The 19,354-nt window shown below is 37.0% G+C and overlaps 1 protein-coding gene across 1 annotated transcript in view; it reads left to right on the plus strand.

Moving 5' to 3' along the window:
• The first annotated feature begins 291 nt into the window (after positions 1–291).
• SDK1 (sidekick cell adhesion molecule 1) overlaps positions 292–19,354 on the plus strand; it is a 394,034-nt gene continuing 374,971 nt past the window's right edge. The window contains exon 1 of the mRNA XM_068422403.1: positions 292–972. Coding sequence (XP_068278504.1) covers positions 501–972 — 472 coding nt within the window. The 5' untranslated portion in view covers positions 292–500. The remainder of the gene's footprint in view (positions 973–19,354) is intronic.

Below are 19,354 nucleotides of genomic sequence, written 5' to 3' on the forward strand. Positions count from 1 at the left end.
AAACCCTTCTATTGACGGTTAGAGATTTGTATCCAGAGGAAAATCGGATTAATATAAACTATGCAGAGCTTTGCGGGGATATCTGGAGACTACCCTCTCTGCATGGCTAATCTTGAAATTGTCTGAAATAAATCCTTAGCGCAAGGAATAGAGAGATACTTTCAATTAGTTGTGTTTTTTTTTTTCCTTGACGCTTCCCCCCCCCCTCCCCCCCCCCCCCGCCCCAATAATTTAACACTTCCATCGCAAGGTTTTTACAGGAGAATGGGACACACGCTGGAAAACTCACCACGCTTCATAAAAATCACAGGGGCAACAGTTTCCATCATCGTTGCGGTATGAAAGGTACTCTTTGGATTGTCTGCTGGTGGCTAAGATGGATCAGTCTTTCTCTGTTTCTGTTAGCGATGTGCTGAAGGATCCGGATTTACTGAAACACTGATGCCCATAAACTTACTCCCTCTCTGTTGAAGGCATTGGATGTGACAGTGCAGAGAAACATGTGTTTCACATTTCTGACTGGTTGTTTTGGTGCAATCAATACCTCCAGAAGAAACATTGACTTAGGTGGCGATTATCATACCGGGAGGCAGCCGGAGTGCTGCTTTCGGGTTGCATGCAAAGTGAGCACAAATCAAAGAGGCCGCCGTTCCTGTGAAGTGGGGGCTTCTCTTCCCCCCAGACTCCGGGGCAAAGGCAGCGGGCGATGTTCCCAGCCCACCAAAGAGAGCCCGGCCTCGGGGTGCGGAATGAGCAATGACCAAAGCGCTGTCAGGAGTGGCAGGCAGTCGGATCGGATGGGGATCAGTGAGGCAATAACGGTTGAAAGAAAGGTGGATCGCGAAATTATTGCCCGAAGGAATAGCAGGCGAGGCGGAATGATGATAAAGTTAAACTTCTGTTTCATCTTCTGTCGGGGATGGTGGGCGTTCCTGTTGCTTCAGCTCCACATGTTGCAAGCACTGGCACAAGGTAGGGCTAGAGACATTTTTGTTTATAGAAATGCTGCATCTGCCCTTTAAGAGGAAGGGAATCTCGCTCGGGTACAGAGAAACCCTTTCACTTTATCCTTATCAGAGGTAAACGGCAGAATTGGCACGGAGCTGATTTCATGTAGGAATGGTCGATTCTTACACACAATCGTTTCTTTATGGAACCAGGATTTGCAAACTGTACCTACATGTTTCTCTCCTTTTCTCGTCCTATCCTTCCCCTATCCCCACCTCCCACAGAGAATCAATAGCCCTGTCGGGACCAAACCTGCTTTTTTTTATTTGCTTAAATACGTCCGTACACTTCTGTTCTTTTAGGCAGCAAAAGAGTTAACTGCTGGTTGTGTGTGTGTGTTTAAAAACACTGTGCACTGAGCTAAGTTATTAGGAGAAGTGGACTCATAAATCCTCCGACTAGAACTAAATCAGGCATGTAAAAGGAATTCTTTAAACATATGAATACTATTCTATGTGAACCTCGGTTCGAGCATTGTTCATTTCTTTTGGATTGCCAAGTAACATTTACCCGAGACAAAAACTGCAATTGATTCGTATCTGAGCATTTCCACATCAGAGATCCTTGCAGTCAAATGAGTCACTTGTAAACGCAGGGTCAGAGTCGACCAATAGACTTTAAATATCAAGTGTCAGTCACTTTGCATGTAAATTCCCTTCTCAAAAAATAGCCAAATGGAGCTTAATTCTTAATAATCCTTTAACAGAGTAAACAATAAATGGCAAGCAGAAGCATTACAGTTGGCTGCGCCAAATAACATGCTGAACAAACGCAGCTTTCACTTTCTTTGCTGGGTTGAGTTTTATTGCTGTGTGCATTGTCTGACTGAAGTGGTGTGTGTTGTACAATGCAGAACTGTATCGTGTGGGACGATGAGTTAGTTATTAAAAGCGGAAGTTAATACTCTGTAAAGGGGAATGGTCTTTGTGTTTTAGTTCTTTGTTTTCAAGTATTTCATAGGGAACAACGGTGCATTCAGTTTTAATAACTGGATGGGCTTGTGTGTTGAGGAAGAGGGGTTATAAGCCAAGTCTGCTACAGTTTGTCTGCTCAGGGCATACTACTGCATCCTCGGAAAGTTTGGAGCCGCAGGATACAGAAGAGTTTTAATTCAGTGTTTAGTAATGGACTCCACCCTTATAAACCTTTTCCAGTGCTTTGTTTGTGCTGTCATTACTATTCTCAAACTACTTATGCTGAGGCCTGCAAGCCCTAACAGGCTATTGTTATTCTGAAACAAGACATACTTGAAATAATTCTGTCTGCAAATTAAAATTCACATCACTTTTTTTTTTCTTTTGGTAGTTGTTGCTGATAGATGCCAAGATGATGCTTCATTTTGGAAGGCAAATGGTGATGATTCTTGCTGTTTACATTAAAAGTGCAAAAATTTTTCATATAAGGCAGTTTTAAGTGCCAGTGATTCAGGAATCAATTTAGATGCCATGTAAAACAGTTTTCTGTGGTTTAGTAGTAAACTACCCATCTTATTGGATTAAAAAGTGAATTGAAACTTTTGTTTAGCACATAGTATAGAAAAAAATGTGATAGCATATTTCAGATTACTGAGCATTTGCAGTAGTATCAGTTTTAGGTAATATATATCTCAGGGAGTTATGTGGTGTTTAGAAACTATCCTAAAGAAAAGTCCTAACACCAAGTTAGTTTTATCCATCAGTATTTAAGAGGGAGAGGGGAAGCGAAGAGAATAAGATACATTATTTCTGAGAAATATTGGTGCAGACACAGGTATAGAGTTTAGAAGACAATAAACAATGAAAGATAAACCAATTATATAATGCAGAAACAAAAATGTTTTTATTTTTATATAATGCAGAAAACACGAATTACAGTTAGTCCTCTAAAAATTCTTTCACACATAAACCACCATGGAGGTCTTAATGCAGAGTGCTTCTATCGGGTTTTCACAAAATTTGTATTCATTTATAACTTATGGTTCTTTTTGTACTCTGAATTCTAATGGATTCTAATACATTCATCATTTTTATGCAAAAATTTACTTTAGAGAGAAGATGACAATTTTTGTAGAAGTCCTTCATGAAAATGGAAATTCTGCTACAGCCACAGAAAGTTTTTAATGGAATGATGTGGTCATATGCATGAAAGAATTACATGACTCCAATCTTTTTATGATAAAAAAATGAACATTCTAAATATATGGGCCATGGCTATTCTGAATGAATCATAATACTATGTTATAACCAGCTAATGTTTCTATAATAACTATTTCAGCATTAAAGAAATAAGAAATACTTCAGGGATACTGAAATGCAGGTTCTTAGTTCATAGGAAACAGATTAGATAAAGTTGTTGAGATTAAGTATTTTATACTGTAAGGTGAATGGAAGAAAAGGTTTTCAGCTGCAACAGGTTGGTTGGGTATTCTCTAGACTTGAATGATCATCCATGTAAAAGCAGATCTAGAGGCGAACTGTAGATAAAACCACTTACAAATTCATTTTATACTTAGCTCTTCAGCTCTTCTGTCTTCTGGTAGTTGTGTTACATAATTAGATATAACAATTTATTTGATTTCTTTTTCCTTTTCAAAGTGAATTTAATTATTACGAAACATACAATGGTTTATTGTACTGAATAATAAAACATTCTCTTCAAACCTTGGTATTGTTAGTGCAGACTTTCTCATTACGGGAGTGATTTTCTGGGTGGAAGAAACTGTACAGGTGACAAAGGTTGTGGCCTGTCCCATGACAGCCTACAGTGGTGCTCCCACTTCTGTCATGGCTGCAGATCTGCATAGATGCCCCTTCAGACTATGTGTGTGTCTCGCCTGGCTTACCACCTGGGCCCATCTGTGAATGGGAAGCTGGTCAGGAAAATTAACCTGTAAGAGTCTGAAAACTGTTGCACATTTCTTTGTTTATGCAGTTCTTTATGCCTGCTAGCGCTGTGATGCCTCTTTTCATGGCATTTTTGTTAAATTTGAGTATTAGGTGCTAGTTAGCCTCCAGTCATTGTGTGTCATCAGATAGTGATGAGATAATCACTGTAATTATAAAATTAGAATTTGCAAGGTGATGGTAGAAGTGAATCATTTCGACACAGTAACTACTATACTTAGAAAAACATGATCCTGCAGTGACCTCTAGCTCAGTGGTCTAGCATGCCTAGGCATAGTCCTGTTGAATACAGAGAGCTTGTTGCAGGATTGGAATTTATTAGTTATGTATGAGATTAACAAACACTGATGCCTACCGAGGTACAAAATGTTTACTAAAATACTAGAATATTTGTATGGAAATAGAAAAATTCTGCTTATTTAAATAGGTTGGAAATTGCTAGAGGCTACTCTACATGCATCTTAATGGATTTCAGTACCTTCCCAGTGTCTTACTTTTGTTGAAGAGCGAAAGAATATTTAGAAAATATACTTCTTCGGATTGGTGGCTGTTGTTCAGAATGATTCTAAAATAGATAAAAGCAGTGCAAAGCTTTAAGCTTCTCCAGCAGGAGATGGGTATCTTTAAATATTAAGAAAGAGAAGCTTGTCTGATTTTTCTTAGTTTTACAGCAACGCAAGTGTAACCTTTTTATGCTACTTGATCAAATCTGTAATTCAGAATTCTACACATACCTGAATGTGCATTTAAGGTGATATTGATACCTATTACACTTTGACAGAAGCTGTGACATGGAAGATAGAAGAAAATGTTTCTGGGGCCCAACTTTTTAGATTCAAATATTTGATCTGGTGTAACTTATAAATATGCTAAGTGTAGGAAGCGATTTCAAGAAAATTTCAAACTGCATTAGATGCAGAGATGATAAGCAACTTCCATAGAGTATTTAGTTGTTGGAAGGACAGAGAGATGGTTGTGAGGGTAATACTTATTGGAGAGTGAAAAGCATTCTGAATTAAATGTAGAATGATGCATTACTAATTCCAAAAGATTCTGTTACTGTTTATTGGAAACTCATTAATTTGTATTGGATTTACCTCTTGTGTTCCCTTTCTTTAGATGAATATTTTAAGCATGTGCTAGACTTTAAACAGGTGAACTCTTTGTGTATATAATTATAATAATTAAAAAATTGATTTGGAGGAGTAAATACAAGCCTAGTCTAAATAGGAATGGGGTCGAGAGAGTTAGCTTTTTCTGTGGCCATGTCATGCGACTTCTAGCTCTCTCCACTGTGGTAAATCTAGGTTTGGTTTATGTGCTTATGTAGATCTAAGCTTTGAAATGGAAGTGTTTTTAAAGTTCATTTTCAGCTGTTCTAGCTCCCTGAACTTAGTCAAACTGGGATCACACAAACATCAGGGACAATGCAAAAGAGGTGATGGGGATTCAAGGCCAGGGTCATGTCTCTGGCAGCCATCACTAAGATCACTTTAAATCGTTAGTGAGTTTTCAGACTCAGACGAAACAGAAGGGAATGCGCACTGCCTAATTTCTTACAAAGATGTGGAGGCCGCTGTTCCTGGGTAGAAAATAGAAAGGTTAGTGCCTTTAAAGGGGTGGTTTAGAAGACAACTTTGGATTTCTTCTGTGAAAGACCCTTTAAGTCAGTTTCTCCCTCTGTTAGATGGAGTCTTCCTAAAAAAAGTCTTCCTAACCTAAGCTTGTAAGGTAAGTGCTAGGTTAGGTAATATGAATATTCCCCTTAATCCCCTTATATCTCAATTCTGGAGACCTGTAGTGGGAGTAATATTGTTTTCTTAAAAAAAGAAACTTTGTAACTTAAGTTCCACACTCCACAGGTATTACTTTGTAATGTTTGTATCTAATATGCAGATTCAGCAGGTAAAAATGGTGATATGAGCTCCAACAACTCTGATAAAAGGAAGTCTCTAACACCACTGTGTGCAAAATGTGGAAGTGGATTGTACAATCTTATGTCATACCATCCAGATAACTTTTGAAGTGTCATTCTTGATAAATGATAAAGCATTTGCAGTTTTTAAGCAGATAACATGAATCTTTAATCCTGTTTTTCACATTTCCATGCTCTGTTGCAGCAGCCTGGAGAGAAAGTTGATTCTGGTAGATAAATCATTGTCCCTTAGGTCTCTTTAAACCCCTTTATGGTCTTTCAAGCCATAAGCCGTATATTTTTCTAATAAACTCCTAGGTCTAACAAGTTATCTAAAAAATAATTTGTTTGGTATAGCCCTCTTGGACCACAAAGTAGACAATAATGATACATAGCTCCAGTACATGTTGCCAAAATAGTCCCACATTGATTCCTGGCTGAAATTGAAGAGTTTGTAACTCATTATTACACAAAGAATCTAAAGATCTGGTAGATGCTACTTCCATCCTCAGATTCATATTTGTCTAACTTTGTATCTTTATTAGCTGACAGTGTTGTGGCTTTGATAAGTGGTTTTGGCATTGAGTTAATAGGAAATCTACTCAGTAGCAATGCTACCTTTTAAGGGAAGGTACTAAGAAAATAATAGAACTATTTGGAATGTTTAGACATTTAGAAAAAACTTATTTTGTTACATTGATACTGTTTGCTCACCTAACATTTGTGTTGAATACAGACTCAGTACAACACAGTCATTGCTATCTTCCTTGCACATTGGGGAATGTCCCTTGTTTCTTCTTATCTGTCAAGAAGTGCAAAGGACATTCATGACTAAATACTTATGAAATAACTAAATGGTATGCGGTGATTGGAAAAGAAATAGATGGTGCTATGGCATACTTGCAGTTCAGAGAGAATACATTTATCATAACATGGAACACATGGCAAGTGACAAACTGCTGTAGTATTTAAGTGGGTGGGAGGAGGTTAGGGGAAGTCTCTGTCAGTATTTCTAAATGTGTGTACTGATTAGAGTATTTTTAAGTCCTCTCGAATCTGTGCATGCAGAGCTACAACTAACTTTTCCTGCAGATTGTTCACGACTGTTTTCTTTCCTTTGGTATCCAGAGCTTGAATAAACTCTGATTCTAAACTATCATGGTAACGTAACATTTGCAAAATAGCATCCTTGTGCTTTCTTCCCTGCTATCCCCCTTGCTTAGGAGAAACTCTTTGTCCATGAACAAATATGTCCTTTAAAGTCTTCAAGCACTCTTTCTTTTCTATGATATATAAAAAGAACTTTACACTAGCTCAGTTGACAATGCACTGGAAATACTGTTGTCGCATGATGAAGACTGTCTCATTGTTCGCATGTATACCATCTGTGTGACGCTGTTGTCCTCTATTTGCTTTATCTTTTTGTCCCAGGTTGATAAAGCCTCTACCACAATGTGATTCTGGTCTCTGATTATTGTTCCTAGGTGCTATTGTAATACAAATAATGCCTACTGCTAGTAGAAGACTGAGGTGATAGTTTAAAACCCCTGATTCTACATGGGAAATGTAGAACAGATTCCTTAGCTATCCTCTAACTGGACACAGAATAGCTTTTCTAGGACACTCCTATTATCTGAAGCAGGGCTTTTATTGTGCTGGAAGGCCTTGTTCACGACAGATAATCAGAAAGATTGTTTGATGGTAGGTTATCCCAGGCATTGTTTTTCAAACATGTTAGATAAGACTAACAGGCAAGAGATCAAGAATAGTAACTCCTGTGTTTCACCTTTTGCTATTTTTATTGCCATGAAGAAGTTTTGTTTTTGAAGAGGGAGTAACTGAAGTTACTTTTTTAAACCATTTTAATACATGCCACTTCAAACACCAGATTTTAAGGTAAATGCTATCAACTAATTTCCCATTTCCCTTGAGAATTTCTTTTTTTTTACAAACTTAACTAGTTACTTCTTTATCATGACCATCATCATATGTGTCTTAAATGGAGAAAAATATGTGGATTTTTGTTAAATTAATTTCCTGCATCATCATGTGCAATCATAATTTTTAAAATAACATATTTTAAAAAGAAAATAATATTCTTTGTAGTTATCTTAAACTTTTTAAGTTCTGTGCTATCTTTTCTCTTGGAACTAGTGTGCAAGATTCTTAGCTTTTAAGAACTACTGAGAGGTCTGTGGGTTTTTTTCCTCTTGAATAGAATACATATTTTATATAGTAACTTCTTGAAATTTGTAGACTGAGAGAAGGTGTTTCCTATTCACACAGCCTAATCATGCTCGTGCTCATTATCCATACAACAAGGCTAAAATTTCACTTTTAAGCATTTCTGTTCATGGAAATAGGAGGATAGGTTAATTGATTCTACCTTAATTCAATTAACAAAATAGGCCAGTGATACTATTGTTTAAGGAAGTCATCAGCAGAAAAATTTCAGGTGACTCTGGAGTATAAATCTACCATCTATCCACAAGTTTGAAGTAGTAATGAATAACAGAACAAGGTAGATTTCATACCTGTGTGTTCTGAAAACTTAAAGCTTACCTCAAAGTCATTTATCTAGTACCTAACATCTTTATTTCAAGTTCCTCTATACTAATGTTGATAGCAATCTTCGTCAGATTTAATTATTTTCATTATATATGATTTATTATTAGGATATAATGGGTCAAATATTTATGCATATTTTTCTGAATCTTCAGTTGAGAATTCTGAGTTCATGAGAGTCATGTCAAACTCAAAAGTTTTAAGTGCTGGTAATTCAACATTCCATTCACTATGTAAATGTATCATAATTAAAATGATGCCTTGTTAATCCCATTCAGGTTTCTCATGAGTATAATTTTCAGCTTTTGTATACTGAATATAGTTATGTCTTCTGCTACCCAAAACCTGAACAGACATACTTATGGCATACTGGTGTCAATAAAAATCTGCAGTGATGTTAACTGTTGTGCCTGTTAAAATTTGAAGAGTGCAAATCTTATTAATTCTGTTACTGAAATCCAGGTAAGATCTAAAACTTAATTTTTTGACATTTTCAAATTGTTGAGCTCCACTATAAAAAAATAAGTGGGGCAGCCAGTGAGAAAATGTAAGATGGCTCTGCAATTGGACCATCCTAATCTCATGGGCAGAGACTGATACTTTTCATCTGTAACAATTCAGAATGAGAGCTTGATGCCTGCAAAATAGCTTTCACCAACAAATGTGGTATCACTTTCACCCTAAATGCTCTTTGACTGAATAGAGATATAAAACTTTTTTCAATTTATTTTATACATTTGACGTTATGCTGAATATTTCTGTTTTAGTATTTTCTTTCTATAGGCAGTTTGCTCTATAAATTGGCAGTCAGTGAGAAGAGACGTAAACACAATTAAGCCATGACTAAAACACAGGCAAATGAAACTAAAAACTGTCAGCAGAGGAAGCTGTAGGCAGACAGAGCTTTTAAAAGTACCTCAGAAAGAGTGGTGGCTTCCCCTAAATGGCTGCGTCCAAATGGGCTCAATGAAGGAAGGATATTCTTTGGTTTTACTCACTAAGTAGGGTTGTGTTTTCATTGCCCTTTAAATTGTTAGTTTCATTGTGATAGTTAATAAATCAAGGATTAAATCAAGGATCAGTTAAATTGTAGTTATTTTTCTATACTTACAAATGACAAAATACAAAAGCTTTTGCCCATTGTCAAGTACAGTAATAAAGCAAAGTGATTTATCAGTATGAATTGGTGGCAGGTGAATTAGGAGACAGTATTTTTAATCTTCTGATTTTATTCTGTGGCTCAGTTACATCAGTGCCAGTGTAAACTCTTCAGCTTGGGAAGAACCTCTCCACTAAGGTGTATTCTGATCTCAGCTAAAGTTACACCCCCAGAAGTTTTCAGTCATCACATCCTAGTGCAGCTGGGTAATAACAAAAAGCTTAGCTCCTCTTGATCACTCTGCTGACTTGGCGAATAAAAGAGAAGAGTAACTGTCAGTTTGTGCTTGTGCAGTCTGGTCAAAAAGAGTTATTAGGTTAATAAATAATCAGTGACATTATTTAATATCTGTTGTGATGGTTTAATATAAATGAGGTTGAAGTTTTCATATTCTATATAAAAAATAAAGTGCTGAGTATTTTTGGATTTCCACACTTTTAGGTGAACAAATGTTCTTACATACAAGAACAGTTCTTACAAGAATTCTTAGTGTTCTAAATATCTTTCTATAGAGCTGCTGGACATTATAAGTACTGATAAGCCAGCTTTTGTGCAAATGTTCACTATAGTGGAGGAAATGTTAGCTGTCGCTTTATTAGAATTAATGGTATAACTACTCATGTTTACTTGAAATTCATTGCAGCATGAAGTGATTAGGCATTGGTGCTTTGGTAGATTACAGCATATTGCACGTTTTTTATAACCAATTAGTGAGTGTTGGTGTTGGACATGTGCAATGCATCTAGTTGTCACTCACACTTGAGCTGAATTTAATTAACATCCATGTCTGTGTGTTTACCAGAAGAGTGCTGTTGGAACTGCTAACATGTGACAAAAACAGTGGATATTATCTAACTCCAGAAAGAAAGAAAATGTTTACTATTGTTTGTTTTTTTTACAAGGCCAGATATAGTGCTGTTCTAAGGGCATAACTGCCTTGACTGAAAGAGCTCCCAAAACCAGTATTAGAGTTGCCAGATATGGGTTTCTCATAATTCAGTCAAATCTTCTATTCTCTGTGAAAGACAAATGTCGATTTCATACATATTTGCAGCTTGGTCACTTTTCCAGACATCCGACAGTCTCAGCTGCCTTGAAATTCTGGAAAAGTGGCTACATGCTGAATAAACTGTGTGTATGCATGCTTGGTCAGATGCTGCATCAAGGCAAGTAAAACACAAGACATCATAGTTATTCAGAGCTCACGTAGTAAGCTGACAAGTAGAATGTACTGTGCATATGAAGACCTGTCCATAGTGATTGATATATTGGGGATTTTTGAAGCCTTCAGTGTGTTCAAGCCCTCTGAAGTCCTATTACTGATGCTGGTCAGTTGTTCTTTTACTGTTGTGGTTTTTGTAGACAAAGTATTACATCTACATATAAAGAAGTTTTAAATTAACTTATTATTATTAGTCATATTAATGCTTTGCATAATTATATTTTCCAAGATTACATTTTAATGCTTCTGTCCCGTTTTTAATAATAATTCTTTTTTTAACAGGTTATTTTAACATATCTGAAAGAATATTTTGTGTCATTTGGTAATGAGTTAAATAATTGCACCCTTATAAGACTGGAGATAGGTAGAAGAGTTTTATTTGATTACTGTGATTAGAGTGGCAGAGGAATCCTTCGTCATTTATCTTCTTTAGTGTCTTGATGACTATTTAACCATCTTGGATCCTATTTCTCTTCATGCATCATCTACAGAATTGTTTATTAAGTTCTGAACAATTAACCTATGCAAACTCTTTCAAGGCAAAATAATCTGAGCAAGTGCTGATGAAGCACTTGCACAATATCAATATTGCATCGATATTGCAAATATTCATTCATTCATTCACTTTTTGTATCAATTTGACAATAGGATATATTTTAAGGGAAGAAAAATAGATTTTAATAAGCTTATTTCTGTATTACTGAACAGCTATTTAGGGAAATTAAAGTACTTTCTTAGCTATGAATAGTAGGTTGAAAGAACTGCAACAAAAATACTCTTGTAGCTGTACTGCTTACTTCCAGGAAACTACCCTATTAATTCTATTACAGATTATTAGTAGCGCATCATAAAGTGTGTATGAAGATGAGATTACTCTCAGTCTAACTGAAGAACATTATAAAGCTAGAAGAAACAAACCTTTGAAGATGGTTAGATCAGAGTTTACTGGAGACTTAATTATATTGACTAGTTCATATGACAATGTTAATAATATAAAATCTGCTACTCACGGCTTTGAATTCTTAAAATGAATGCGCCACAGTAATGTGAAAACTCAGCCTCATTGTCAAAAGGAGTTTTATAATTTTTTTTTTGTGCTTTCAATTATTAATCTAAAGTTATTTTTATCAGTTTTCACATTTTGAAAACTTTGTCAGAGAATTGTAACTATTTTTTTTGTGAGGATTCTTGTATAACAAATTATGTTCCTACTAGGCAAAATATATAAATATTTTGCTAAAAATATTTTTATATATAAAAATTTTGCTAAAAACTAGCATACAGTTTCCTCTGTCAAGCTATTTTGATATTGACGTTAAATTAGGTTAGCTAAATTATATATTATCACCAAAGGCAATATAACAAAATACATGTGGAATACATTGAAGTACATGTTAGTCCATCAACTTTGTAGAGAAGCATGTCTCTGGGAGGTAGACAAACATTATTCTGACTTTATTGCTGCTTTGAGAGTTAATGACCATAATAAAGGTAAGTATAGCTCACTAATTATCTATTAGTTTTGTTTTTAATAGCATTTTAATTTGCATATTGGTCTTCTGCTGAAAACACATGCTTTTAATTGTTCATCTTCAATTAGCATTACTTTTCAGGTTTTTAAATGAGGTTTTAAAAAGTTTAAAAAGTTTGTCTAAATGAATTTAGATACCCAGTTAGAAATGTACAAAAGTAGGCTCATGTCAAAAATACTGGATTTTAGTTAGAAACTTAGGAGTTATATATTCAGTTCTTGTCCTACATGCTTTTCAACTTGGAATGTTTTGGGCCATTATGGCCATTACCAAATTGTCTGACTTCTCTGTCTTACCTTGGACCAAATAGCTTATTGTTTAGACCCTAGCGTTACAGTTTGAAGGGATAGACTATTGACTGTTGACATTTTGCACAATATCAGATGTTACTCTCTCTAAGATCTTTCTTACAGGATGGAATTTAGTTTCTTTGATCTTGTAAAAGTAAAGTAGAAAGTATACTTTAAGTTGATTTGGAAAAAAATGCTTTTACAAATATATTTTTTTTCATATTTGCATTACTTAAAATGCATTTTTTTGGTCTTATAAATATGCTAATCTTTATAAGCTGCTTCTAGTATGACATATGGTATATAATTTGGTTTCAGTTCTTTGACATCAACCTAGTTACTGTTACATAAAAATGTACAATTAGCAGGGAAAATTAGTATATTCAGTGGCATGATACTTATAAGACTTTTGAGAAGAATCCAGGGTATTAATCTGTATTATAATCAGACAACTGTTTGAAGAGGACTTGTAGTTTCTGTTAATTGTATGTTTGTTCCTTTTTAGACAGCACTTCTTTTGGGCCTGTTTGGACTGATGGAAAAACTGCGGAGAAATACTTGTGAATAAAAGAGCAAAGCTCAGTTAAACATCTGTTTATATTTTAAATAGTTTTATATTAAAAAATATATTTAACTTAGAAGTAATTAAGGTTGTTTTCTTAGGGGGATGGAGCAGTGTCAAGAAAAAAAAAACAAACAAAAAACCACAAAACAAGTTTCAAAGATCGCTTGAAATTGCACCTTAATCTATCAATCAAGGCTTAGCCACATGAAAGCACAATATTGGCTTACAAAATGAAACAAAGTGAAATGATAAATTCAAATGTTGTAGGTTTTTACTCACATAGAGCCAATGAATAAAAAACTTGAGCTAAATAAACTAAAAAAGCTCCAGGAAAAAAAGGTGAATTTTGCTACCATGCTGCTATTTACATGGAAGGAGATTTGTCTTTTTTTTTCTTTTTTGAAATTTAGTGTATTCTAACTGTCTGATGATCTATGTCTGCTCCCCATTTTACAGGGCTGTGCAGAGATAACATTTCTAAATTGAAAAGCTATCTCAGGTAACTTGCAATAATCTAGCAGTAATAGTGCAGAGCTTAATGCAGATACACTCGGTTAAAGTGGGAAGTTCCATGATCTTGTCCCTGCCCTCAGGATCATGTGTACAATTTAAAATAGAGGAAAAAAATTATAAACAATATTAGGGGCAGGCATAGGAACCCAAGGCTCCTCCCTCTCAAGGATTTCCTGCTCAGTCAGGATCCCTCTTGTTTGTGTGTTGATGCTTTTGCCCTTTCCTTTTTGAACGCTGACCCATATACCCACTTGTTACGTCTTCATGTTAGAACATGTTAAAAAGAGTTGCATTCATTGTTAAGTGCTTTCTATTCAAATTAGAAGCAGTTAAGTGTTGTTACATGGATACTTCTGCCTTTTCTTACAAACGTTTTCTCTATCTTAGCGACAAGCGATACTTTATAAGCCATGGAAAGACAACTATAGGCTGTTTGACTTGACTCTTGGTATTAAAGGGTTCTTTGCTAGAAACTGATAATGAAGAACATTTCCAAGAATTAATTCATTATTCTTGGTTTTGGAAGGTTGGTTTGATTATGATTTTCATTTAGCGAAATTCTATCCCCAAATCATTGAGCAGTGATTCCATACAATTTTATTAAAACTAATGAAATGAATACTCTGTTTATAGGCCAAATTCAATATGGTACTTTAGCAAAAGCTTAATTTCAACTACATGAGAAGTGATATTACTGACAAGTCAAGCATGCTTTATCTTAACTGAAGTTGAATCATCATTTATATAAAAAAACCTCCCAATCATTTGAGGTCTTTCGTAATTAAAAGTTTCTGTAAATTAGTCTTAGTAAATGGAAAACATCCTATTAGTCTTGCTTGGCTTGCTTTAGAATTTGTTTTGAGATTTTGAGTGTGTAGTATTTCTTATACTTTTGGGCCACTAGTTTAATATTATTTGTGCAAAAACTGGCAGTAACATCACTGAAGTGATAGTCAGGGAGTCTTGTCTTTTTTGTACTAACATCTCTAGTCTCATTTTATCTTAATACAAAGTGATCTGCACTTAGTAAGATATAAGCTTCAGCTAATCAGAATTAGCAGCTATCTAGAGTAATAGACTGTTGAGGTGTGGCTGTGGTTCGCCTGTCAGCTTTGCCTCTCTCAATGTACATGAAGATCAGGTGTGCTTGTGCTACCTGTCAGGGCCTTGAGGACATTAGGTCTAATTTCCCTGACCAGCCTCACCAGGGCCCTCCACTCACATGTTCTGCCCCTGGGCCCAGGAGCTACATTTAAGCTGAGGGCTGGGTGTTTAGTCCCTGCCTGAGCTCTGTTATAGGTGTGCCTGCCTCCTGGACAGACCTTAGGCCTGTGTGGTAGGTGGCTTGTCTCCTAGATGCCCCCCTCAGATGTGCCTTATAACTTGTGTCTAGTGCTGCTTCTGTCCCCATTTCTTTTTGTCTCTGGCTGGTCTACCTGGGTATCACTATCTTGTGTCTTGTCTGGGACTGTTAATGGATTACATTACCAGCACCTCCCTCTGCCTGCTGTGTTCAGGTGCTGTGGGACTGCACCCTGGGTGTGGAGGGAACTCCCTGTGCTGGGATCACGCTTGGCTCCTGGTTTGCTCTCCCTTTGGAAACAGCCAGCCCTGGCTGCTGCTTGACACTGCTACACATTCAGTAACCTGTTGTGGGATGAGCACTATGGTAAAGAGACTTTCTTAGGGTTGGCAGCCAATACTCTTAATCTTGCCCTTTTTCATCGGTGGCAGGAACAGCAAACAGCTCTCTGGCTCAGATAGAATTTTCTGGCACCAGTACACCTTTCCATCCCCTCACACCTGCTTCTGATCCCCTTGCCCGTCAGCCTATCTTGCCTGCCGTGCCTTGTTGAAATCGCAGTCTTCCAGCCTCACTTCCCCACAATTGCTATAAGGCTGTGAGCTTTTTATCAGCATCTGCGGCTTCATGACTGAATTAAATAGGCTTAATTTTGAGTGTGTTTTTAAAAGACAAATTAACTAAAATACAATGATGCAGATGCTGCAATTCACTGACTCAGAACAAAAAAGCAGCGGGGCTGGAACGGGATTCAAAGGTTCAACAGTGTATTCTCCTGAGCTATGGCAGGATCAATCATACCAACACAATTCCTGACAGATATTTATTTAATCTGTTTTCTAAGCCCTTCAGTGAGGGAGATTCCAGAGATTCCATTGTCAATCTGTTCACTATTTAACTATCCAAGCTGTAAAGACAGAATTTTCTTGAGATCAGAGTCTAATTGCTTTTGCTGCTACCACTACTCCAGATTGCTAAAGTAGATGGTATTTTAGACACCTGCTATACATAATCCTTTTCTGTTTCATGGTTTTGATGAGCCTGTGCTTCTTGCATTGAAATTTGAAAAGAACTGAACCAAGCTATCCTTTGTTAGTGAAGTAAACAAATATCCAGACTGTGTCCTCAACAGATTACTCAGCCAAGTTTTGGGAAACCACTTGGAAAGTCCTAAGAGTGCTGGGGAAGATTTAGCAATTAGGACTTTCATTAAAAAAAAAAACAAAACAAAACAAAAAAACACCACAACAAAAAGCCAACACAAACCCCACAAGAAAACATTTTTATGTAGGCACCTGCACTTTTGCAGCCTTCAGTCAGAGTTGGTAGTGAAGTTTTATGCTCCTTTCAGCTTCATTCTTCTCAGTCTGAACGTGTTCTTGGTATATTGTGTCTTACTTAGGTCAGTCAGCTTTCAGGGGTGTCTGATGAGAATCCTTTAGTTCTGAACTTGTTTGCTAAGTATTAGACCCACCCCAGCATCCCCCCCAGTATACCTGAGGGTTGTTCAGCTGGGGAGGAAACACCATTAACGTATTCCTTAAGGTAAAATTGAGATGTAAAATTTCAGTTCTCAGAGCCTGAAATCTAGCTTCCTTCTCCTTGCTTGGTAGTCGTTGCATTAAGCATTGCCTTCTGCAAGACTGAATGCTTGCAGGCCAGCTATTAAGTAAATATATTGAAGCACAGAGAACGTAGGAGACTTCAATGTTTGGTGAAATAGTACATGTGGCTCAAGTAAAATGACATTGTTTTGTTACTTTGACTTGTAGGGTTTGTTTTTTTCCCTGAGGAAATGCTAAAGATATTTAATTTGGAAGAAGACTGTTTGGATGTGTTTATCTGCAGGGAGGAGGAAAAAAGGTATCAGAGTGGGGTTTTAAAAACGAGATGGAGCAAAAGAGAAGTGTAGTCTTTTAGAATGGGATTTTTTTGTTTGTTTTTGGTGGGTTTTGTTAGGTAGGAGGTCATACTTTTGCCAAAGCAAGCTGTTTGGAGAAGGACTGGAGTCCACATTTCAGGACAAGCCAGAAGGTCAGAGGCCCAAGGTAAGAAGTTTGGAATCCTAAATTCTCGAGAACACTCAAGAGTAGGAGGAAAGTGCAAGGGAACTGACAAATGGAAGATAATTGTTTGCTTACATGTTCGTATTTCATATGCTCTTTTCAGAGTGACTTGTTTTAAACTGTGAAGTTATTTTGTGCTTTTAATTCTCAACTCTTCTAGAGTTAGTAGGCAGTATATTGGAATGGCTACAGGTTTGGAGCTCTGGAAGAGAACAGTGTTAAAGTATCTGCGGCTTTGGGAGGTCTGCACGGTCTGAGGGGGGATCAGGCTCTGTCAACCACGCAGTTCTACTGCTAAAGGTACCGGAAAGTTCTGAGAAGGCCAGATGAAAATGAAGAGCCAGTGCTGGAGCTTAAGCAGTTGAAGGAAGCTCGAAGGCTGTATGAGTCGAATGTGGTGGGGCAGTAACTTGATGAGTGCCCAAACGGGAAAGTTCCGCACGTAGCCCCTGACCCAGAGCACGCGTGGGATGCGGCGTGAAATCGCCGCCTCGGGAGGGCCAGCAGAGGGCGCCAGAGGGCAAGGCGCGCGGTGGCTGCGCGCGGAGCGGTGCCCCGCGCGCGGGCTGGAGCCTGGCCCGAGCCCCGCGGGCGCACCCGCGCAGCGGCGTCCGGTCAGCGTGGCTGCGGCTCCCGGGCCCCTTGGGTGTGGTTTCAGTCCGCTCGTGTGATCTAGGTCGTCATCTCTGGTAGCGCACTTGAAGCGACATGTGGTAGAAGGTAGTTTGGTCCAGCCCAATGACCACGGAATCCTTTCATGTACTTACAGATGAATGTTTTGATTAATAACTATGTAGTGTATGGTAAAAATACTTTCAACACATTGTACAAGGCTATTAAAGTTAGGAAGATAAACAGTTTTATGTAGTTTAATGTATGAGTAAGAACTTAAAATTTAGGAGTTCTCCTAAGACAATGTTTTAAAATTCTTTTTCTAGTTGTGAAATGGATTTTTCTTCTCGCTTCAGTCCAAGAGCAGTATAGACTAATGCAACAAATAATGCAAGAATATCATAATCCATTTGATTTTTGTCATAAAAACGTGTTTGATTTGTGAGGAGAGATATTTAACGTGTTGAAGGATTTGATGAGCTAAGAATTACAGAAAGCTTTTTTGGATAACTAATAACTTGTTGGCTATCCAGTTACCTTCCTGGGAGAAAGTGATCCCAGAAAATGGTCTTTCCATTTCAAGGAAGGCCATATTTCTTTCAAGATCCTCTACTACATTCAATATATGGCTGAAGTCCCAGTAGCCTTAACAGGGTCAGGGTTTTATTAGAACTTGTCGTTTGTATTATGCTTCATAGATCTCTGACTGTCTGGAAGAAGCAATGAAGGATATACAGTGCAGTTTATTTACCTGCCTAGTGGTGTCCAAATGAGCAAAGCTGCTGTTGTACTTGGAAGTTCAGTTCAATTAGTTCAGAAAAGATTTTGTTATGGATGGACAGCAAAGCTGTAGTTTTAAGAGAACCAACCATGAGAAACTATGCATTTATCCAAAGTGTGTCTTTTTTTCTAAATATCCTGTGTTTATTAAGTATTCACCAAGTATCCAATCTGATTACCTGTCTCCTGCCTTGTACTAAAATTTGTCATTTCTTGATGTTAAATGAAATGGTTGAATAGAAATCTCAACTCTTCCCCCACCGCTTTTCTTTTCTCCTATGGCCATACAAATTATGAGACTTTTTCCTTTCTGGTAAATAGACTCTCAAGCACTCAACTCTAGGTGCTTCTAGCAAGCGATAGACCTTAGCGTTGCAGCTACTGGAGGATGAAACAATACTTTGTGTGTGGCTGGTTTGTTTTGTTAAGAACAGTAATAGATTAGTCACACAGCTTTTGTGGATAAGAAGGCTGAGTAATTTAGCCTGCTGGCAGGACCCTCCCCTACAACAAGACTTGTCCTATTTTGTATATAATAGACAGTTTAGTTTGCCTTTATCTTGGTAGGGGGAATTTTTCTTGAGGTCCTGAGTTTGGATTTTAAGGGATTTTCTGTTTTTTAATATATCCTTGTAATTTTATTAGTATTTAATTAAAATAATGTTTTGTTGTAGTAATTGCAGTTCCCTTCTTTTCAACACACAAAGCTTTCACTTTATATCTCAGATGCATATCATGCTCTGCCTTTTTTATCACATCGTCTTTGAGTATTATATTGGTGTGAGACCACTGAATAATTTGTCGTGAATCAGCACAATTTTTTTTTCTTGAAATTTAAGAAAGAGTGCTATACCAATTAAGAGGCGGTAGAATAGTATGCTTTTGAATTTGGAGCTGTGACAGATAGCAAAGCATTATTTAGTGAAGAATTAAGGTTTAGCA

The sequence above is a fragment of the Nyctibius grandis genome, chromosome Z (assembly GCF_013368605.1).
Source record: "Nyctibius grandis isolate bNycGra1 chromosome Z, bNycGra1.pri, whole genome shotgun sequence".
NCBI lineage: Eukaryota > Metazoa > Chordata > Aves > Nyctibiiformes > Nyctibiidae > Nyctibius > Nyctibius grandis.